The 24,805-nt window shown below is 39.7% G+C and overlaps 1 protein-coding gene across 1 annotated transcript in view; it reads right to left on the minus strand.

Annotated features, from left to right (window-relative positions):
• Positions 1 to 1,545: 1,545 nt before the first annotated feature.
• Positions 1,546 to 24,805, minus strand: part of GPC3 (glypican 3) — a 402,701-nt gene continuing 379,441 nt past the window's right edge. Inside the window, exon 8 of the mRNA XM_081277492.1 lies at positions 1,546 to 1,952. Within this exon, the coding sequence (XP_081133618.1) occupies positions 1,783 to 1,952 (170 nt within the window). The 3' untranslated portion in view covers positions 1,546 to 1,782. The remainder of the gene's footprint in view (positions 1,953 to 24,805) is intronic.

Here is a 24,805-nt window from a genome sequence, read left to right on the forward strand (position 1 = left end):
CCATTCTTATCATACTTATCAAATGGGAGTGAGAGTTCTCATTCTTTAGATGGAATTAGCAATGCCTCTGTTGAGCCGATCTGGCAAAAGGGCAATGTGCTCAGGATTTTACACATGATAAAAATGGTAAGTTGGTTATTTCTGGTGTTCCTTCACCGCAGAATGTCCAACCAAACATCAGTGCCATTATTATTTGTGATGTTGGGTGTGTAAAAAATAAATTTAAAAAATAAATACTGGGCCTGAAATTCATAGAAAGCTTGTTTTGGAATTAGTGTTGGTGCCAGATCGTCAGCTCCATGAAAGCAGTTATTGAATCTGTTTTGCCAATGTCTCCAGGAATAGCACCTGGAACCTAGTAGGTACACAAACCCTTGCTTCTGAAGAAATTAAGGTTGAAGAAGTCTCCATGAGGCCCAGAGTGAGAGTTGCTTCTTATATAAATCATGGATTTGCTGGTGACAAACTATGTGTTATGGTTTAAATATGAGGTGTCCCCCAAAAGTGCAGGTGTGAGACAATGAAAGAAAGTTTAGATGTGAAATGTTTGGGTTATCACAGTCTTGATTGGTTCAACTGAATACATTGATTCAGTTGGATGGTTTAGCTGGGTGATAACTATAGGCAGGTAGGGTGTGTCTAGAGGAAGTGGGTCTCTAGGGGCTTGACTTTGGGGTTTGTATTTTGACTGAAGTGAAGAGATTCTCTTTCTGCTTCCTGGTATGATGTTTGGAAACCCTTTCCTCCACCACACACTTACACCATGATGTTCTGCTCACCTTGGGTCTAGAGCAAAGGAGTTGGTTATCTATGGACTGAGACCTCTGAAACTGTGAGCCCCAAATAAGTTTTTCCTCCTATAAAATTGTTATTGTCAGGTTTTCTTGGTTATAGTGACCAAAAAGCTGACTAAAACACTATGCAAACTGACATGAGGCAACTGTTGGTCCTGTCATGAGCAGCTCCTAGAGAGAGAGGTGACAGGAAAGACAGCAGCAAAGAAGTTGGGGGAAATATTTCTTTGCCTACCTCCGTAGGTTGCAGGAAGGGAGACTATTAATCATGCAACTTGTACATCCCATGCAGAGGATTTTCTACTTTGGCAAAGCATTTTTAGCAAAGAGAAATTTTTAAATAGAGATCAGACTGTGGGACTCTTTGGGGATACCTTTGGTCTTATAGGTAAGACACACCAACTAAGATTTGTAGATACAGATTGTGGCCTGGGTGTGTGTTGGGAGGGAGGGGCTTTGAATGGAACTTGGGAACAAGGATTGAAACTCAAAAGATGGTAGAAAGGTAGGTTTTAAGGACCCCACTGGCACCTGATGGGATTACACAGAATAGAAAGTCAGACGAGAGGGAAGGGAAGCATATGGCGATGTACAAAAGGAGACTCAACACATTTTTATTTGAACGTTTATTATTTTTTTTTCCAAAGAAATCCATGCAGAGAGAGAGAAAGAGAGGATAGGGGGATACAGAAACATGGTAACCATGTTCTAGAAGCCAAACATAGAAAATAATTTGGCACAACTTGATGGGATTTTTCTTTTTCTTTTTCTTTTTTTTTTTGCAAAAGGACAATCTATATACTACCACTAAAATTGACCCTCCTCATAAAGTCACCATTTGATTTTCGAAAACATAACACATGGTTAGTCCTCTACTTCATGGCTGGAGGAGGTATACAAGATAAAAAAATAGAAAAAAATAAGAAAGTGGTCTCCTTTAGTGAGGAAGACCACGGGTGCCACAAGGCAGCATGTGCTGGGCACTGAGTCAGTGCACCAGGAAGAAGCAGCACACCACAGAGATGGCCATGCTGATGAGCAGCTCCACTGGGGAAAACGCGTTTCCCAGGTTGTGGGAGGCAGTTAGCTCGTTGTCCTTCTGATTCACATGTTGCTTGCTCCCGGGAGCATCATCAACGTCCAGATCATAAGCCAGTTCTGCAAGAAAGAAAAGAAGGATTTGAAATGCAGAATTATGTACAGCAGCTGGTGTGCACTATCCACAGCTCAAGCACCTGTCTGTTCTCTCTGAAAGCCCCAGCTTTGTCTCTTTCCTTTTGGTGGAAGAAAGAATGCGAGGAAATGGGGAGGAGAAGAATGTGTGTATGGAACAGTGGAAGGAGATAGCTAGACATGTCCCTTCCAGAGATCAGGTTAAGGTGGACTGAGCAGGCCACGCCTCTCATCTCCTTGGTCCCACCCACACCCTGGGCCTTTGCAACATCTCCTTATAGGCTAGGCTGTGCTTGAATTGAAGACCATTTTCACCAGATGTCACGGGTGTCAAGATATGCTCTGTGGGTGACCACACATGTGTCCTTGTGGGCTGCTAGGGGAGGAAGTGCTGTGGGCTACCTGTGTACTTTTCCAGGGCCTGCATCCCAAATAGATTGCCTTATCCTGAGAACTTTGTTTTAATAGGTTGAAGATAGGATAGTTTGCTGTCGACAGTTCTTTTATTTTTCTCAAATAGTTCTTTTATCTATAAGGTCCTTTCATCTTCCCTGGGGTGGGGGACCACTCACAACAAAGCTAAATTAAATAATAGGATTTGCACTGATATTAGCAAATTAAGAGTAAGGAAAGGCTAAGGGGTAAGGGTCTTTCATTCTTTGACTGTCTAAAATTTATGATATTCATGATCCTAAAAAGAGATTGGAAGACTTTGGCTTGGCGTAATGCAAAAGTCCGCCAGAGGGCAAATCTGAACAGACAGTGATATATCAGAAAATTCAAGATTTCTTGCCCTGGCTCAGGGCTCAATTTCTCTGATTTGCTTTTCTGGACTTAAAGATCAAATCTATTCCCTTGGCTTTTCTAAACTCTATTGTCAACATTTCTATTTCAATATCTTGTGAAGGTGATGTGATGTGAGCAACCTCATCAACCAGCCAACTGTCCTGTGGCCAAGGGAGATGGAAAGATTCCTTTGGGACACTGAGATGAACAGCAATAGACCCAGAGGAAATGACTGGGATTCTACAGAGGGAAGGAAGTAAGAGCTCTTCTTACAGAGCATGAAACACTCAGTAAGTCACAGGAAGCAAGTGTGGGGCTCAGCTGGTCAGATGCAGGCAAAGCAGGGCCCCAGACCAGGGCCTGGCAATGGATAGAGTGGGCAGTAATGTCAAGGTGATTAAAGCCAGGGGGTCTGATTTCAATGACTGTTACCCCACTTTCTAAAAGGGTTGTTACAATCAATAACACCACCAGCAGTGATAAGCGAGTCAATTTTACTGTATCTCAATTGAAAAAAAAAAAAGATTTTAGCTCATATAAGATAATAATCTCAAGGTTTCTTTAATTTACATGTATTTGGTTACTAGCACATATAAACTTGTTTTGTTTTAGCATACTAATTCTATTTCTGAATGCATAACAGTTCATATTCTCAGCTTTTTAATGTAATGGGTATTGATATTTTTCCTACTACTTTCAATAATAAATAAATCATCTTCCTATAATAATTGATGACATATTTTTCCTTTTTGTTATTAATAATATTTCTTTTTCATTACTGTGCAAAGAAACAATGTCCTGAATTTTAATATATGTGCATCTTATTACATTTTACTCCTCTAAAAACAACTTCTAAAAACTCCTTCCTGACTGCTGATAATAAACCAAATCAAGTTTTCCAGGGAACTCTATTACCCAGGGAAAAGCAATTTAGCAGACAGTAATCTAGACACCCCCCCCAATATATACACACAAATAAAATTAAAAGAACAAGGAGCAATGTTCTACTTGGAAATCAAACTTCTTTCTCTGAAAGGTGAACTATGCAGGGTGCACAAGAAGGCCGAGGTCAGCTGTCAGTGGGCAAGGATGGCACAGGCTTAGGTCCTGATCGAATTTCTCCAATGTGGGGAGACACGAGGCTGAACTCTGCTGAGAGGCCAGTCCTGGTCTCATAGCAACTTCTCTACTTAAGTCAAGAGGAGTATTTTTAGGGTTGACCTGTGAGAGCACTCTCAGCATGGCTTTCAGATTCCCTTTCTGGAAGATGCCCCAACATCAAGATGAAACAACATCTATTAATGCTACCACTCAGCTGTTTATTTTGCACTTCAAATAATCCGCTCACACTGAAGAGTTTTGTTTACTGTAGTGGCTATGGTAAACCTAGCAGTCCTGTTAAATCCACCAGTTTCTGATCTATTTCTGCCCATAGGCCTCCTTTTTAATTTCTATCCCTTGGACCCTATTTTTGGGAATTATTGTAATGACCTCTAATTATTGACTCCTCAATGGTATGCCATGCATTGTATGATACTATTCATATACATTATCTCATTTAATTTAAACTCTACCATATTAGGAAGTAGTTATTAAAATTCCTATTTTACTGGTGAGGAAGCTCAGCCCAGGTTAATTATTTTGCTTATATTTACAGACCTGGTAAGTGGTAGAGGTGCTATTTCAATCCACGTCTGACTTTAAACCTCATATGAAACTATCCTGCCTCTTGAAAAATTCTATATACCAAATAGAATTCAGTGACTAAGTAGTAATAGGTTCCTATTTAGGAAATAAAACTGAATTAGCAAAATATATACTGCCAAAGAGAACTTCCAAAAAACATGAGAAAAGTTGGTGTTTCCACATAAAATTGACCACATACAGCTGGGCATAGTGCTGCACTCCTATAATCCCAAGCTCGGAAGGCTGAGGCAGGAGGGTCACGAGTTCAAAGCCAGCCTCTGCAATGGCAAGGCACCAAGAAACTCAGTGAGACCCTGTCTCTAAATAAAATACAAAATAGGGCTGAGGATGTGCCCCAGTGGTCGAGTTTCCCTGAGTTTAATACCCCGTACCAAAACTAACAAACAAAAAGTCAACCATATACTTGATTAAGCAGCCTAGGTAAAATTCGTAAAATAGTAAAAAGAGCTTTAGGTTTGGGAACTCAGAATTGGAATTATCTTATCAGTTCTTCTCTTAAAATTTTTATTTATTTTTATTTTTATATGCACACATGAAAATACACAAGTGAATCCCCTACTGTGTCTATCCACAAGAATGGGGTCATGTCAAGTGTGGTGGCATATGCCTATAATCCCAATGTCTTGAGAGACTGAGGCAGGAGGATTGCAACTTCAAATCTAGCCTCAGTAATTTATCAAGATCCTAGGCAACTTAGCAACAACCTGTCTCAAAAAAAAGTGGGAGGCTTGGATGTAGCTCAGTGGTTTAGCACCCTGGGTTCAATCTCCAGTATCCCCCCCAAAATGGGGTCCTAGTTAGAATAAGATATGTTCCATGCTTGTATAATTTTATCCTATCTGTTCTATTCCCAGAAGAGATCAACAAAATGGCCAAAGCCATTAGACACCCCAGGCAGAAAAGCTAAACCAAGTTTTCTATCATCAAAGGGCCCAGAAATATTCAGGATGCTACTTCCCTATGCTTCTGAAGCTGTGGCTACAAATTTCCCGAGGTTCTCAATTCAGCAACAGCAAAAGTTATCACCCACCCCCTTAGTTGTGTTCCTGTAGTGTATATAGACAGGAATCCCATCAAACCATACTCTGGGCCTTGGCTACCATCACAGGGATTAGAGATGAAGGGGATAGCCTAGTATAACAAGGAAGCATTATGGGAGACAGAGAAAATAGCATTTTGGTCAAAGACAAATATTTCCTCTTTCTATTCCCGGACAGAGGCAATATAATCCAATTTAATTCAACAAACAACACTAGTCTATGATGTTCCTAGCACTTAAGTAGAAGACTGGAGAAAGATTTCATGTATATTTCAAGGAATCTCACACTCTGACAAGGGCAACAGACCAATAGAAAAACCAATGAGATATTTGGCACAAAGAAGAAATAGATTAAATAAAGGCACAAACAGCATGAGTTAGAAGGGGAGGGAGAAAAATTCTAAATAGTAGAGTCTGGGAAGATTTCTTGAAACAATTTGGATATGATCTACACCAAAAAGAATGGACTGAACTACATATGGCAGGGTTGAAAGAAATGATTAACCAAGGCAGAAGGTTTGCTTTGAGAAAAATCACCAAGCTTGGAGAATGTGGGTGGGGCATATTCAGTAAGAGCAAGTAGCATCCATGGTGTGAAGGACCACAGATCCTACACTCTTGTGGGTTATGAGTGTGTGTGTGTATGTTGTGTGGGGTGGTGGTGATGAAAGGTAAAGCAGGAAGGACAAAGAATGGTCAAATCATGGAGGATTAGAAATGCAGAATTTATTTGTAAGCAACAGGGAGCCACTGAAGGATTTTAAGTAAGGAAACCACACAATCTGATTTGTGTTTTCAGAAAGATCATTGTTAACAGTATGGAGGACAACACGAAATGGGAGAGACTTGTGAAACATCTTGTCTTAAACAAACAAAAAAACAAGAAGCCTCTGGAATGGTATGTGGGGATTGATCAGTGGCACACATTCAACAACAACAACTGCACAAGCTAAAGCTACATCAAATCATAAAACTTCTCAATTGGCTAAAAACCAGATGTATTATGATAAACACTACAAACCATTTTCTTTTAAATCATTCATATTTTTATATTTAATAGTAATTTTCCAGAATACATTTTTGTTATGCTAGGTGTATACTGTAAAATGTACACAAATTGTTTCTATCTTAAAGTTGATCATCAGTGAGAACCTTCTGGGCCAGCAAGGGGATTTTCATGCTAAATCTAAAAATCTGTTTCTATTTGTAATCAGTTTAACTACACCCAGAGGGTAGACCCAACAATCTGTACTAATTACACACTCAGCCCTGACTCTCATTTCGACTTTATGTCCTTTGTGTTGCATACTAGATGATCCGTTTAAAATAATAGTCAGTCATTAGCGCCTGGGCTTGGTTTGTGTTGGAAAGTTTTTCTGCATTGGGCAAAGCACAGAATTGGAGCTCTCCATCCTTATTCAGAATCTTCTAGTGCAGTACTTCAGGAGGCTGCACTCTCCCAGGGTCTGGAGCCCTGGGTTTGACGCCTGGCTCTGCCACTGTCCTACCAGTTCACCTTTGACAAATCTCTCCCTTCTCTGAGCTTCAGTTGTCCATCTGGCAAATATGAGTGTTGAACTGATGACCTGCCAGTTTCCTTCTAGTTTTATTTCTCTCTGATTCCAAGGCTCTTGGGGCTAGTGAGGGGCACAGTGTTCTGCAGGCTGTAATCATTCTTCTACCTACAGTAGCCAAGATGGCTGCCCCTAACAGCCTTGTTGTGCAAGCTGAGTTGACCATTTTTTTCTGTTGCGATGGTGATGTTCATCAGCTATCAAGGTATGAACTCTCTTTCTTCTAGAGCTGTTCTAATCTCGGATAAGAGAACCTGGCAATAAATAAATCTATGCTGGACCCTCTTGCTTTTGCTTTTAGACCTTGGTGTTGCACCTGCCATTGAAGCCAGTATGCACAAGGCTTTGGGGGCGAGGTTATTGGATCTGGGATGCATCAAGTGGTGGTACATCAAGTGGGCCAGCACAGGGAGCTGAAGAGGATCTGTCAGCCAGTGAAACAAGCCTTTTGGCCCTTAAAAAGCCACTGGGGCCAGGCACAGTGGCACAGGCTTGTAATCTCAGTGGCTTGGGAGGCTGAGGCAGGAGGATCACGAGTTCAAAGCCAGTCTCAGCAACTTAGTGAGGCCCTAAACAACTCAGTAAGACCTTGTCTCTAAATAAAAAAGGGCTGGGGATATGGCTCAGTGCTTAAGGCCCCTGGGTTCAATCCCTAGTACAAAAAAAAAAAAAAAAAAAAAACAACACTGGGTTCTTGAGCATAAAATAGCAAGCAAATGGTCACCCTCTGAGGGCATGGGCACCAAGAAGGACAATGCATTGCTATAGGGGTTTCACCCACACAAAACACAAACAGGAAGACTTTACAGGTCAGCATGCAAGAAGAATTGCCACCAAAATGTCAGGGGAGAGAATGCTGCTGCTGAGCCAAGCATGGGGGTTTCTCCCTCACCAAGCTTGCACCAGCAGATGGCTTCAATCGGCCCTAATACAGCAGCAGAGCAACACTACTGTCCTTGTGTTTTGTATTTGCTGTGTACAGCTGGCCCCTTAAGTCATGAATATATGAAACCTCAGGACATTCAACCGGAGAATGAAACCAGGGGGAAATCTCCAAGCAAACAGCATTCATTGAAGTAGTGCTCATCTCCTGCACATTCCTACAGATGCCCTTGGTCTCTGCCACTCACTTCTGAATCCCAAACAGATCTTGCTTCCCTTGTCCTGCCTTCAACGTGATCCTCCTTCCTGCCACATCAACACCCCCTACTTTGTGAACTGTAAGCTGTGACATCACTACTTGGCATTGAAAGTGAAGAAGGTGACTTTGCAGTGATACTGTAGTTTCTGGGAATCTAGATTTTTTTCTTCGTAGATCAGATGAAGAGGAACAGGCACAGTTGAGGCCTCTAGTTTCCAATTGTTCTAATGGGACTCCTTTTAGAATGGTCCATTTCACATTGTGCCTTATTGACAAACAAGAGAGCTGCCAATTTTACCCACGTAATGACCATAAAACCTGGGAATAATCCAATGACATCTTCTGGAAGATGGTTGGGACAATGAGATGCCCACTTCATTTTAATGGCTAACTCCAGGCTACAAACATCCCCATTAGTTGAGGCCTGATCTCTTTTTTTTCTAGGCCTATTTCTCAATCTGCAATATGTATAGCTTCAGGTTACACTGCAGTGGAATGTGGGAACATAAAGGCATGCATACTACTTTCTACGGATTTAGGAGGACCACAAGGTTTTATACTAAAACATTCAAGGCTGTATGATAAGTAGAAATGCACTATTTGAAAAGTGGCTGAAGATGTCATAGAACATTGCCTGGTTAGCCGGACATTCAAGTTACACCCCAGGTCCTCGAGAGCAAGGTTTTGCTCTTCCCTGATAGATGGAGGACTTTGGTGAAAAGATCTTAATAGCACTGTTAGGTAATTTTGGTTACCTGGGCTTTGTTGACTACCACACTGGAGATTCTGCCTCTTGTATAAATTCCTGCTTAGGGACTTAACATAGACTCTTCTATGGCAACTTCCTTGTTAGGAGGGGAACACCCCATTAACTATTTCAACTAGGGATCAGCTTGCTGAGTTTTCTAATATAAAATGTTTTCCAGGGGTTCAACTGCTAAGTATGCTTCACTATTTTGTTTAGCCATTAAAGAAAACAAAATAAAATCACTTCTTTGGAGAATAATAAATCACTTGACTGGATAATCTTCTTATGAGCCACTACTAAACTTCTTTGGGTGTGTCATAAGTAAAATCATATTCCCAGAAACAGAACAGTCCCATCCTGGAAACCTGGAGAGTAGGAGTGGGTTGTGTGGGTGCTGGCCCCCCCTCCACCAGCCTCAGCAGCATTACTACTGCCTTTCTCAGGAGTGTCATGGCTAGTACTCTCAAGTCCACAGGTGCTTCTTACCTGAGGCTACCTAAAGCTCCATATGAATCAGTTCATCAAAGTCTTTACTTCCCACAGGAAAGCTTATTTCATTCCCATAAGTGATGGACATGAGAGACAGTAGAAGAAGAGAAGCTGGGGACACACACAGTATTTAGCTAGGCCCCAGGGGGCAAAGATGAAAAGAACTGGCTCAGAGAAAACAAGGGAAGAGAGATTTTTTGATTAATGAACTACTATTATTACATTTTAAAGAGGAGGGGGTTAACATGGTCAAATGTAATGGAGAGGTCAAGAAAACTCTGGATTGAGAGGCAGCTGCTAAATATATCTTCTAGAAGATTATGGGTTATTTTTAAAAGAAGTTTCAGTAGGATGGCTAGATAGACCCAACTTCAGGCAGTACTGAGTTGAAAAAAAACTGGTAGTAGATGTGGATTCATGGAAAAAGTTTGAGGGTACATGTATCCAGTGCTTTATTATTTAGACAAAAAAAAGAAGTTCTGATACACATTAAAGCATGGATGTACCCAAAAACATTATGCTAAGTTAAAGAAGCCATTTAAAAATAGCATGTAGTATATGATTTTATTTTTCATGAAATGTCTATTATAGATAAATCTATGGAGAGAGAAACTGGATTAGTCATTTCCAGGGACTAGGAGTATGTGTGGGGACAGGGGGAGTTGTTGCTTAATGGTCACAGAGTTTCTTTTTGGGATGAAAGTTTTGGAAATAATGGTGATGGTTGTATAATATTGAGAATGTAATCGATGCCATTGAATTGTAGGCTTAAAAATGGTGGAAATGGCAGACTTCATGTCATATATATTTTAGTACGATTAAAAAAATCTTATACTAGAAACCAAGAGATAATGATATCTGATACACAAAATCCCCCATCCCTAAAGGAAGTGCACTGATACTCTGGTATCTTACCATTTGGAAGGAAGCCCATGTGAATGTATGAGATACCAAGGCCCTCCCCTCAGAATGGTACTTTTTCAGTGCTTTAAAACTCAAGTCAATTTGTCCAAAAGAATAAAAATAGATGCTGATTAAGTACTCACGGAATTGCAGATATGGCTCTTCAACTAAGAATGGGGAAGAGGGCAATTTTTGTCAAGAACATTAATGAGGCTTAATTTTAAAAGACAAATTGTATGCAACTTCAGGAAACTTACATTTGCTTTTGTAACTCACAGAAATGATGCTTAACTGAGATTATGTTTACAAACAATAAATACAAGAGTATACTCTTTTTATAACTTTAAAAAATTGTTTAATGGGGCTGGGGCTGTAGCTCAGTGGCAGAGTGCTTGCCTAGCACGTGTGAGGTACTAGATTCCATCCTCAGCAGCACATAAGAATAAACAAATAACATATATGAGAAATAAATGTTACTTTGTTGTTATATAACATTGAAAATAAAGGCATTCTGTCCATCTACAACTACAAATTTTTTTTAATTGTTTAATGGCTTAAATTCATGGAGCTCAGATTATAACATAAATCTCAGGCAAGACGCAGCCATAGACATATGCATCATTGAACTCTGAGGACGTGGAAAACACAAAATGTCATCCATTGTAGCCAAATCTCATTATTGCTAAGGGATCAGAGGACAAAGGGAACGGCCTTGTACTCCCTCAGAGCCCAAGTTATCAGGGCTTCATCAACTGTAACAAGGCTTTACTTGGATGGGGGAACTCAAAATCTGGTAAGCTTCTATTTTTAATGAGCCATGGTAGATCTTACAAAAAAAAAAAATGTACCTGAGAATCAAAATGTTTGTAATATCCTGGTAATTCCCAACCACAAGAAAAATTACTTACACAACAGCTAAAGGATCACAATTAAGTCCCTAAAAACACTCAGAGTGTGGGAACATCTCAGGTCAAAAACCAATAGCAGGCATGTATCCTCAAAAATGAAAGATGAAAACCCTCCCTAAGTTTTTGTATCTAAATTTGTTCCTGAAATACTCTCAAATTATGAATTTCTTCCCTCACCATCAACAAGATTTGGGAAATTTGGACTATTTTCCTCTCAATTTATTTAGAGACACATGTTAATATCCTGGCTCCATCCACCTACCTATCCACCTGTAGCTCTGGGCTGACAGTGAGTGTGCATTCTCATACTCACACAGGCTCCATGTCCTCTTTTACTGGAGGCTGGCTAGCCATTTCTCCTCTTTCTTTCAGGCCTAATCCCCAGCACTCAATGCCTCAGCTATACAGGATGCTAGTTCCTCTCCAATGGCCCACTGCTGTATAGGAGAAGGAATGTTCTATTCTGAGAGCTGGAACAAGACAACACTCCTTTCCTAAAACACATGCTGCAGTACATTTCTCTCTTCCTCAAATCCTTTGATGACTGCATGTGGGATAGAGTCCTAATCCCTTAGTAGGGAATCCAAGGGCTTCTCTATCTCATTTTATTTCCTTTTCAGTTTCAACTGCCCATGTATTTTCCCCCAGGCATCATATACTGCAGTCATACCAAGGCTGATAATGCCCAGGACTCTGAAGTTCCCAAGTCTTTCTTCATGGTGGTCTCTCAGCCTCTCAGCTCGGATGGTCTCTTTCTCTCTCTCTCCCTTTTCTTTAAATCCCCAATGGTATCTTGTAAGCCTCAGCTTCTATGACCTCTTCTAGGAAGCCTTCCCTTCTCATCTTAGCCCCAATTAGATTGGGACTTCTATTACAGCACTAAGTTCCATTTGTCTCAGAGTTAGTTTTTTCTGTGTTCTTCTCCTCCACTGGACTGAGCCTCATTGGAGTAAGAAACGAGTCACACTCCTTTCTGTAGCTCCCACACAATATTTGGCTTAGAGACATTTAAAAACAGGCTTGTTGACTGGCTCAATGCATGGATCAACAGCTGCATGAATGAACATGTATTTTCAGCCTTCAGAGAGTATGCAGGTGAAGGGATATTTCCATATATGACACCCTTCCTAAGGAGTCAATTCTTACTACCTGATTTTCTTAGGAGAAGGATCCACCACTGATCCATGATGAAGGCAAGACAAAGGCAGGGCCACTGGTGGGCAGCTCAGGAAGCAAATGGCAGGGCTCAAACCCTGACCTCTAGATTCCAAGGCACTGCTGAGCAATAGCCAGTTTTCATGACCCACAGCATCAGCTTACTGCCCTCATTGGGGATGGAATCCACAAAGATTATTTTCTTATTCCCTTTTGCTGCCTGGAACTTGATGCCTTGCTATGTGAGCAGCTGACACATGCCAGTATTCTGTGTGACATGCTGAGCAGGAAACAGGTTTTCTGGTGAGCAGGTTCCATTCATTTCTCACTTGGAACCTTTATGATTGTGTTCCCATAACTTTGTCCTCTGCCTCACAATCTATCCACCCCTAGGCCACACCCCATCCTTCCCATCACCATTGATTCCCAAGTTGTAGGAGCTGCTAGTGATTGAAGTTTCAATGCCTGTCTCTGTGACATCAAAATAGAGCCTCATTAATGAAGTCCATCATTTGGCTGTAATAGTACAAAGCAATAAGACTTCAATCCCTGCAGTGACACAAGCCGGCACCCCTTTCTCTTTGCAGAGGTCTGTGGGATGACTGCCAGAAAAATACAATTACGTGCTGGCACAGGAATAAATACAATTCTTTAACCTAAAAGTTCTGTGTTTTCATTCCCCCTCCTTTTCCATTTCTCTATTCATTTCTTTTTCTCTTTCCATTGCTCTCTAATTTCCTGTGTCCAATTATTCTCCTCTCTTCCATCTAGTCACAGCTCTACTAAACACTCTCTCCTGTCTCCACAGTGCTCTTTTCCATATCCTTAGGCAGAGGGCAAGCTTGGGTTTTGAACCTTGAAGATGCTTTTTCTGTTTTGGGTTCCATTTCTTCTAGAAAAGGTTCCAATATTTCCCTTCTTAGTTTTACATCAGTGTTTCCATTCTCCTACTGTTTACCTCTCAGCACCATTTCTGTTTCTCACCTCAGTTTCCCTCATTTGCCCACAGACCTATTTCTCTGACATATTGCCCCTGGTATGTGCCCATGTCCTCTTTGTTATTTGTCTTCTCTCGTTCTCTAGCTTGGATTCTTCTTATCCTATACCCATGCCATTTTAGTTACTGCTGTTTTGTGGTATTGTTTTTCTCATAATGGGAAAATGATTGGACTTAAAAGAAATTAAGAGTGCCATCAGCAAACTGGACTTGAATGCAATAAAGAATTTCTAATAATTAGCACAATCTGAAACTGTGTAGGCTGCCCCAAGGTAATGAGGTCTACCTTTGGAGGTGGTCCACAAAAATTTGGACACCACTCGATCGAGATATTGGTGAAGGGATTCAAACATGGATCAGACTGGGGAGGTGAAGGTAAATAGCTTCTGCTGACCCTTTCAGCCCTGAGAGTCTAGAATTTCATTCAGGTCTTGAGAGGTCTCATGGTAGGGATGAAGGGTGAAGGGATAAAGGTTAAAGTGACCCTCGCATACCTCCTTTTGACACAATGCTTAGAGAGCAATTCAAAGAATCTGCTTTGGATCCTTTCTCAAAGAAAGAGAGCAGTGTCTTTTGGAGGCCATGATTAGCTTAGAGAAGAAGGCTTTAAGTTTCCCAAGGAGTTAACAAACCAGACAAAATTTTAGGGGTATGAATGCTGACTTGCCTAGGGTGGGGAGAAAGAAGCATGTAAGCCATCCAGTTTACTAAGAGTTGAGTCTCAGAAATAATGTAAATATATATCAGGTATTAGACATTGTGCTCAGGGCAATCATGCAATACGATCACTCAGGATACAGAGGGAGAAAAGAAGAGTCATCAAATGGAGACGATTCAGTTTGGAAAGATGATTAAAACACACATTGGAAAGACCCGATGGGAAGGCAACTGAAGAGAAAAAGCTGGATGGTCCTCATACAAATAGCTCTGTGGGCATTAGAACAAAGTAGGTGAGTACAAAGGCAGGGCAGAAAAAGTGAATAGTTGCCAAGTGGCCCAAACCCACTGCTATAAAGATGTAGAAGGGAAAAAGGAATATACTACTATAAACGGTTGCAGCCATTTCACTAAGGAGGAGTAGGAAAAAACAGGAAGACATTGAGCCAAAATAAACAGAAGATGCACTTGGCAAGAAATAAGCACTTCAATTAAGTATGGTCACTGGCAGCTCTGGTGCCTTGTAAGTGAGAAGGGACAGAAGTTTTCCACTTTGTTTTTACCTAGCTACAGAATACATCAAATGTGCCCACTAACCAAGACAAATACATTGTGTGATTGATTAATTTAAATGAAGAAGAAAAATGGCTGAGAGGGACAAAGCATCATGGAGATAACATAAAATGAGAGATGAGATTTCAAGCCAAAATCTCAATTATTGCAAAGTCATAAAGAATTCATGTTCAAATATGTTAAAATGTAAACAAACAAAAACAGATAAAAATTGGGGCTTTATAGACTGCCACTCTTAACTTCTGGAAATATATAATAAAAATAACTATGATGACCAATCTGTAAGTATCCAAAGGAGAATAAGACATACTGTGATAATATTCATGGCTTGGTGAAAAGCAAATCAAATACGTGAACTTGGTATTGATATCACAGGGTGGGGGATCAAAGTGTGACAATTAGTAACCTAATATACTTCTTGTAAATTTCTTTCATAGAGCTTTTCCTTTTCCTAATTTAGAAGAGGAGATTATACTAGAAATTATTCCTTGGAATCATAGTTTGCCTCAAATTAAATTTCAATGTATCTTCCCTATTTATATATTTTTTAATCTAAAAATTTTTATAATTGTAGATGAACAGCATGCCTTTATTTTATTTATTTTTTATTTTATTTTTATTTATGTGGTGCTAATGATTGAATCCAGTGCCTCACACATGCTAGGTAAGTGCTCTGCCACTGAGCTATTATTACCCCAGCCACTCCCTATTTATATTTCTAACAACTTTATTAAGATATCATTTACATACCATAAATTAATCCATTTCAAGTAAATTCAAGTGTATAGTTCAATGATGTTTAGTCATTTTACAAGATATACAACCCTCATCAAAATGCAATTTTAGAACAATTTAATCAGCACTAGAAGATCCCTCATGCTGGGATAGGGTTGTGGCTCAGTGGTAGACTGCTTGCCTGGCATGGGTGAGGCACTGGGTTCGATTCTCAGCACCACATATGAATAAATGAATGAATAAATGAATGATTGAATCAATCAATCAAGGTCCATCGGCAACTAAAAGAAAGTTTTTAAAAAAGATCCCTCATGTTGGTTTATAATATCCCTCAATGGATCCTTTTTTAAATTTTAATTAGTTATATATGACAGCAGAATGCATTATAATTCATATTACACATATAGAGCACAATTTTTCATATCTCTGGTTGTACACAAAGTATTTTCACACCATTCATGTCTTCACACATGTACTTAGGGTATTGATGTCCATCTCATCCCACCACCTTTCCTACCCCTTTGCCCCTTCCATCCCTTCGCCCAATCTAGAGTTCATCTAATCCTCCCACCTCAATGGATTCTTTACAAACAACCAGAAAACGTTTTTCATCTTGAGCTCTCTGCAGCATCCAATACTATTTTTAAACTTGGTGTCCTCTTCACTTTCTCACACTGCTTCCGCTTGGTTCCTCTCCTACCTCTCTGATTGTTCTCATATTCCTAAAGGGCTCTTTTTTCTCTGCTTGGTTCTTAAAGATGGGAGTTCTCACATCTGTTCCTCTATCCTCTACTCTTCTCACTTTACAACTGTTCCTGGATGCTCTCATCTGTACCCCTGGTTTTATCTGTCACTGAGGATTTCCAAATCTATCTCTAGTTTAGAGATCTTTCTTGGGCTCTAACTGCCCTTAGGCCATTCCCACTTGAATGTCAGTCAGGCAATCAGACTCCACGTGCCACAAACTGAATGCAGCATTTCTCTTCCCTTAATTGCTCCCCACCCCAACCCTGTCTTGTTCCTGCCCTAACCCTTCAGTGAATGCTTTTACTACTAACCAGGTTTCTCAAGCTAGAAACCTACTGGGAACCCTAGATTGTTCTTTGTTCTTCCTCCAGATCGAACTAATCACCACATCCTATAAATTCTGTTCCCTGGATATTTTGTGAATCCTTCTCCTTTCAACCACCATTGCTTGTTACTGCTTAGATCATATTCTCACTACCTCTCACCTAGACTTTTGAAATGACCTCCATCTTGTTTCCCTCCAAACCTTCTTCCACTCTAGAGAATCCTTTTGTTTTGTTAATTTTTAAACTACTCAGCATATGAATAGCTCTCAAAGCAAAAGATTCAAACAATACCTGAAGTATATACAGTAAAAAAAAAAAAATCCACTTTATAGTTCCCTCTCCCAGAACTCTCCAAGGGCAATTACTGGTAAATGCATTTTCTATGCATTTGCATAAATGTATTCAGACTATAATGTCTTGGGAATCTTTGTATGTTAATACACATAGAACTACCACATTCTTTTTAAACACTGCCAGGAATTCCATGGGATAATATAACACAATTAGTCATTTCTTTACTGACAGGCATTTAGGTTGTTTATAATCCCTCCCTGTATCAAAAGTGCTTCAGTGAACATCCTTGTATAGATATGTGTCTGTCTGTCTATCTATCTATCTTTGGTATGTGATATATTTCTATAGGGTATATTCCTAGACTAACCCTGGCATGTAGGAATGGAGGCCATATGGGAGAACAAGGTTCAGGACACGAAGGCAGAAGGTTGTACAGAATAGTTAGAGAAAAAGATTTTGAGAGAAGGAAGATTAATGCATTTTTTTTCTAAAAAATATAATACAAAGGATATCAGGGAAATATCACAGTATTAAGGAATTTGGAGGGATTACCTTATAATGTTATCATCCTAATGCAACATCTATTAAAAAACAAATACTCCTTTAAAACAAACTATGCATTTTCAAAAATACAAAAAAATCCACCAGGGTACAACTGATGCAGAAGATAAACTGGGAGTCTCAGTGACCCACTCACTGTTCAATGTAACTTGGCAAGTGGGTGCTTTTTTCTTTTATTTAGTACTGGGGTTTGAACCCAGGGGCGCTTTATCACTGAGCTACATCTGCAGTCCTTTGTAACATTAAAAAAAAATTGAATTAAGTTAGTTGTCAATTGACCTTTATTTTATTTATTTTTATGGGGTGCTAAGGATGGAACCCAGTGCCTCACACATGCTAGGTAAGTGCTCTACCACTGAGCCACAACCGCAGCCCATATTTTTAAAATTTTGAGACAGTGCCTCAGAAAGTTGCCTAGGTAGGCCTTAAACTACAATCCTCGTGTCTCAGTCTCCAAGTTGCTAGAATTACAGATGTATACCACTACACCCAACTAAAAGGCTGCTTTTTCATTAGGAAAACCACCATGACACTAGGTTATATAAGGTGATTGTGGAGAAAACCCTTGTGTATAAGTTACCATGATGGCTCTTGGATGGCCCTATTAATGGTATTTCATTTTTATTTTCACAATTTTAAGATGTTGGGAATACTTCTCAGAGAAAAGAATGCAAATGAATAAGGGGGTGGAAAATAGGTCTTTTGAGGAAATGTTAAAGAAAATATAATTGTCTAATGACACTTGATTCACTTCCAAGAGGGGTGATATTTTGGTCCTGAGACCCACAGACAGTATCTGATGGAGAGTTTTTAATGCCAGTAGTAAGTGCACAGCTTAGCCTACAAACCACGATGCTATGAACAACAAACAACAATGTAACAGGAAAATCAAAATGAACAAACTAATTGGTATGCAATGTCACCAGAGAAAGCAATTTACTAAGGGGATTACTACAATTAAAGATGCATTCCCTTTAAATAAAGATTGTTTTCTTGAATTGATTTGTCCCAATCTGTTGTCTCTATGCCATGCAGAATTCCAGTTGGACAGCAATTTCTGCTTGTCGTTTAAATTTCTCTGCCAAGAGATTACAGGAAGTAAGTCGAGCTTCTCCAGTCACTATAATTTCCTCACAAATGGAATTAGTATTAACAGAGGGCTATAGAGACAGATTACAGTTTAGGTCACCCAGGGGAGAAATCTGAAGCCCCCTTTTGACTAACAACAAGGTAAGTAATCCTCAAATCTTTTTTCCTTATACTATTAAGGCTAAGACCAAGTTTAGGAGGCCCCTTTTCAATTTGATTATTTTTTTTCAATTTTGGTTTCACCTTTCTCATGCCCCGGCCAGCCAGGCAGCATTTAGAGGGTGCAGGGTCCTCAAAACAGGCTCAGGCAGCGTCTTCACCTACCAGTCTCTTTCCGTCTGCCTTCACCTATTTTTTTCTCCGTCCTCTTAAAGCTTCTTTTAACTCTTGCCATTGCCCTTTTGAAATGCTTTTTTGGGAAAAATCTGTCCAAGTCTGAATCCTGGTCTCTGTTACTATTACCTGAATCTTTATAAGATATTTCAGATTCAATTTGTGATCATGAATAATCTGTTGAAGCAGATGAGTGGTGGGTGTAGCAGCCACAGGTGAACAGAAGGGCTCATGTTAAGTATATTTAGAACAATGTAATTAGTTAATTCATTAAATATTTATTGAGTGCTAGGAACATTTATTGATATATTAGGAACCAGGCAGCCAGGCTCTGGGGATGCAGGGTAGGCCATTGAGCCAGCCCTCAGGGAGTTCTCCATTTACATAGGTGTTAAGAGGAGCAGTGATGAACAGGAACTGGGCCCTTAGTTTGCCAGCAATCCTGCTAGGTGCCAGGGTGCATACTGGGCAGAGGAAAACTCAGTGTTGGCCTCCAGAAGCTCTCTGTTTTGTGAGGCAGATGATTTGACTACAAAACAATCTGTACTCCAAGTTACAATGTGTTATGTGCCACAAGCGAGGCAGGAATAAAGTGCCAGGGGAATTCTGAACTATGGCAGATTCTGTTGAGGGTTCTGAAAAGAGAAACCTGGGAAAGACTGATCCACTGACTTCTATTGCTCTGCCTGTATACAGAGAATACTTTATTATTTTGCATGACATGGTCCTGCCTATCAAATGAAGCAAGATGTGTAAATATTATTTCTAAACTTTAATGTGCTGCACAAACACAAAATGTTATTTTATACTTGGGAAAACTGTGAACCTTTCTGGTTCTGAAACACTGTACTGGAATCTAAGAACATCTCTCATGCTCTCTTTTTCTGTTTCTCTCTGTGTTGCTGTCTCAGTCTGTGTCTCTGTCTCATCTTTGAGCTCGATGAGCCAAAGTGGTCAGGGAGAGATGTACTTTGGTCTCACTGCTGGCTGAAAGGAAACCCAAGTCAATAACCCTGGGCCGGATGTGTGGAAGGCCAGGATTGCCAGCCAGCCATGCCCTGTCACCAGAAGTTCGCTATCACTGCACTTGGGGCCATTTCCAAGGGCCTGCCTGGCTTGCTAGCTTTCAGTGTATCTGAGTGCAGGCACGGTGGGGTGCAGCTGCTCTTCAAATGAAACCCTAAACCCTTTCAAACACTCGGCAATCTTTCTACTTTCTCAGCTTGTGAGGCTCTGAAGATTTCCCTCTGTACATTTTTCCAGCATGATGCGAGATGCCAGTTAGTCAAGAGAGATTTAGAAGAATGTCTTTTAAATGTACACTCCTTTAAAAAGGAGTTCCCTTCCTCTGGAGCTTTTGCCATTAGCCGTCTGTCAGTTTCTTTGCACATTTTATGAAATGAAGAACAAATGTGTTCCCGCTAGTTAAAAAAAATCCTGATTTAATCATTCTACATTACAAGCATATATGGAAACACCACATCATGACCCATAAATACATATACCTGTAATTATTATTTGCCAATTAAAAATACAATTAAAAAACTTGGAAGGGTTTCCTTGCTTTTCCCAATTATTGAAATGAACACAATTAAAAGCTAAACAGAAATGATCAAAGAGGTCAGAGGCAATGAGATAAGGGAGTGACAAATCCTTTGTGTCTCATATTCTCATTCCTGCTAAAAGTAAAGGACCTGCCTTACTGAGGAATTCAAGACATATCCCTTGCCAAAGAGTTTCTGACTGAGAAGTGCTTGTGCTGACTGCCATCAACTTTCCACTTGCCTTGTCACCTTTCCCCCTATCACCTATTTTAAAATATCAACTCACCTTAGCTAAGAAGCACATCAGCGCTGTAGTGATGGGAAGGTTTCAACCAGAAGGTTGGTAAACACAGGCTATCAGCTTGAATTACTGAAATTAGCAAGGCTAATGCAATGTCACTATTCAAAACAGTGCCAATTTGGAATTTCTTAATGGCCTCAGGAGAGGGAGTCTTTATACATCCTCCAATCTCTCTTCATTCTTACCTAAATTCCTTCTCATAGATGTTGTGAATGGCCTGTTTTGTAGCCAACACAAACTTTGTCCAGTAAAATAATGTAAGGAACTCAGAATGAAAAGAGATTAGCTGTTCCTGGCTCCTGTTATTTTAAAGCAGAAATAACTTTGGCTTCTACTGATTCATAGACAAAGCTTGAAATGCAAAGCATGCTCAACTCTACACTCAGCATGAAAAGAACCTTAAAATATGCCCAAGTGCAAGTAATGGACTTATTAAAGGGAAGAAAAGAGGCACTTTTCACACACTCCCAAGCTCTTTAGTCCTGTCATATCAGTAATCTTGCTTAAGAATTTCATCCTATTTACATTTCTTCTTCCTTTAAATATCCTCAGGACTCATATGGCATCAAATATTGAAGCTTGTAAGATGTTAATTTCTTTATGTTAATTATGAGAAAGGCATGTAAAGTGCACAAGTGCTAAAACTTGGAGAAATTTCAATAGGAATTAAAAATCAGTTCTGTAGTCCTTACTGAACACCTGATAATTTAGCAACACACATATTTTAGGAAGCCAACTTCAACTATCTTCTTTGGACAGTTTTTGGCACTGCTCCAAAACAAGAACATTTTTCCATTAAGAAATATAGTTTATATTTGATGACAAAAGCATGAACCGTACCATTTGGGTGATTATGAAAATATTTATTCAATCAAAATAATATGGAAGGCTTTCAAGCCACAGTGCATGAAGCAGACAGTTGTAAAATATGTGCATGCACACACATATAGGGTTTCTGGTTTAACTTTAAGAGAAATTTAAAAAAATAAGAATAGTGCCTGAAAAACGTTTGGGTATCTTGGAATATTTATGTGAAGTAAAAAAAGGCAAAGGAGTCACGAGAATTTTTCCAAGCAGCATTAAAGTAAGGAGGCAGTCTGAGCCTGGTCCAGTTCCCCTCAGAGGTATTAAGTTCTTGTCCTGATTTTCCTGCTGATTTATCCCAAACTTAAGAATAAATTACTCAATGTCTGTGCCTAAGTCTCTATCTGCAATGTTGTTAATATAGTACAGTAGGATTTAGATGGAATTTGCCATGGGCAGGTCCATTCTGATTAGAGGCCAGCCTATTTCCATAGGATTAGTTAAAAATGGAGATCAAGACCCTACCATCATAGGAATGTTAGGATCTGGAGAGAGATCTAGCATGAGAGAGTGAGTATTCCAGGTCACCTTACTAGCTACAAGGCCACAGTCCTTCAAATCTGAGCTGCTGTTTTCTAATTTGCAAAAGGGACAATACCATTCCTTTACAGGATTGTACAGGTAATTAAATGAGATTATATAGGTCCCAGCTCAGGGACCAAGAGAAGGAAATGGTCCAGAAGAGGGAAAAAGGAAAAGGACAACTGAAATATATTGCTATACCAGAATAGGGGTAGGGGAGAATTATGCAAGGCTGAGTTTAGGTGTATTCAAAATGTGTTCAGGAACCAATGAATGAAGCTGGATTATAGGGTTTCAAAACACTTGAAGAAAAAAGAGACAAGCTATCTAATTCTATGTTTATAAGACAAAAAGACAAAAGAACTTCTCTGTTGAAACCAACTATCTTTAATGGAAAAAATCCAACTGATTTTCTTCTAGATAGTTACACCGAGCTGGAATATACATTCACCATAGCTAGTTGTAGTTACCATGAGAAACATTAAAATGATGAGATTTACAAATTCTGCTCAAAAGAGAAAATAAAACAAATGGTTACAGGTAAGAGATAAATCTAAAAATATGAAATGTTATAATATTAAGTTCCAGCAACTATTTTGAAATACTAGATCTGAGGTTTTCAGATACAAATCAAATTGTTGTTTCTCATAATTTTAATACTAAGGAAAACCAAAAAATTAGCACATGGGCAGTTTCAAAATAAAGTGCAAGCAGTTGCTTTATCTCTTTGAGCAGATCAGTCTACCTGGTATTTCATTTTCTGAAGAGTCCTCTAAATTTGAAGCCTCCTTAGCCTGAACTCTAGTCCCAGGCACTAATGATTATTGTAGTGATCCAGGCACAACCCTATTTCCCATTCCCAGTTGTGGGAACAGGTGGGGCTCCAGCCAATCATTTTGCCAGGTCATATTTCTTGCTCCAGGCCGCATCTAGAATTAGTTTGGAGAGAGTGTGCCAGGGAGTTAGGTCTCCTCCAAATTATGAAATCATACCTTAGCAGAGGAGGTAATGGAGCTTAAAGGGATCCTAGGATTAAGTCTGGGATTTAGGCTCACCCTGGAGTGACCTGCCACTGTTAGTTTGGTCCATTTATCAATCTTGAACTCTGCCAGCAGCCCAAACAGCCTTTTAGGAGAGATGGATCCAGAAAAGTGATAGGAATCTATCTGCAGCAAGAAATCTGATGGCACTGTTTGTTTCTAGCTGGGACAAAAAATTGCAAAGCAAGACAAGTATATCTTTGCTTCCTTCTTAATGTCATTTTCATTATAGTCCTTCCTTATTATCTAAAGATACTTTTTGACTCCATGCTGTCTAGTAGCTGATCAGGTCAATCTTTCTGGGCTGGCATTGCCCAGTTAATACCCAATTCTTTCTCAAAATGTCCACCCCCGTCATCAAACACACAGTCTCAAACTCCATTTCAACAGGGCCAATGTTTTGTTTAAATGTCAAACGTTGCTCATGAGTAAGTCACAAAATCGAGTTCCTTTACAGTGACTTATACTGTGTACACTCTAGAAGTATGAAGTATGAAATGGATCAGAGCTGGAGGAAGTGTGGTATCATGGTAAAAGTCCTAGACTTGGAGCCAATAAACATAACTATCAACACTGGCTCCCCTACACATTAATTCACATTTCCATTAAGTTGTATAACTTTTCTGGGACAGTTTTCTCACCTATAAAAGAGGGTTGCTGTGAGGCCATGTGAAAGCATTTAACATAGAGGCTGGCATGTACTAGGTGCTAAATAAATATAAGCATTCCATGAAAAAGTGAACAGGGATGGGAGTTTTGTAAACTCCCTTGGTCCTCAAATGTAAAAGACCTTTCAAAATCTTATGCACTTCAACTGTACATGGCAGTGGACCAAAACTACATGGAACTTTTATTCTATATATTTTCCTCTCTACAGTGATAATTTATAAGTTCTTTATCATAAGGCTTCTGGCAGAAGCAACACAAATATGCTAGTAACACAAACCATAAGAAGAATGGAAGATGAACAATATAACCACTACGAAAATATCAGGCAGATGCTCTTCTTTCGACTGGTTCAAAGTTGCTAAGTCTTCATGCTGGTGTCTTCTTTTTAAACAAATATGTTGCTGCAGATGGTTTATATCCTTTCCATTAAACTGTGGGATTTCACATGTATGGGAGGTGCTAGGCAAAGATGCACAAACTGTCACATCTTTCATATCCCAGTACAGCAAATCAGGCTTTCTCAACACTGGTGCCCTCTGTTATCCTAGCTGCTCTCTCCTGACCTCCACACTAGCACTACAAAAATACCTAAAGGCATACTTTGGGAGCAGTTGTTACAATTCTGCGCACAAGCCACCAATGCCTCATCACTCTGTGTACAGGATTAATTCCAAATACTCTGGTCCTTTTGGGTCTTCCTTCCCTCCTCCAGAGCAGGTACAGATTAAATATATAGCCTCTTTATCCTCATTGTGCCTAACATGTGCTAAGTACAAAGGAGTTACTCAGTAAATATCTGTGAGTTGAGCTGAAATAATTGGCTGAATTGAATTACCTCTCTTGGATCACTTGCACTTCATTCCTAGCACCTTACCAAGGTATATGATGAGAGAGAAGAGCCCTCTGCCATCATTAAGGTCATTTTTGCCATGCATGTGCAATTAACTAGGATGGAACTTGGGAAGCAGCCACTTTTGTTAATAGCTGGAGGCACTAGGGCTTACTTTGGCTTTTCACTTTTAAATAAATGACAGGAAAAACTCTACCCACATGTTGGTGAAATGGGAGTCAGGCATGTACTGGTACCACTGCTTGCCTCTTGACCATTCCAAAATCTTACCACAGCTAAAGATTTT

Source organism: Spermophilus citellus (assembly GCF_964194105.1).
Source record: "Spermophilus citellus genome assembly, chromosome: X".
In the NCBI taxonomy this organism is placed as follows: Eukaryota; Metazoa; Chordata; class Mammalia; order Rodentia; family Sciuridae; genus Spermophilus; species Spermophilus citellus.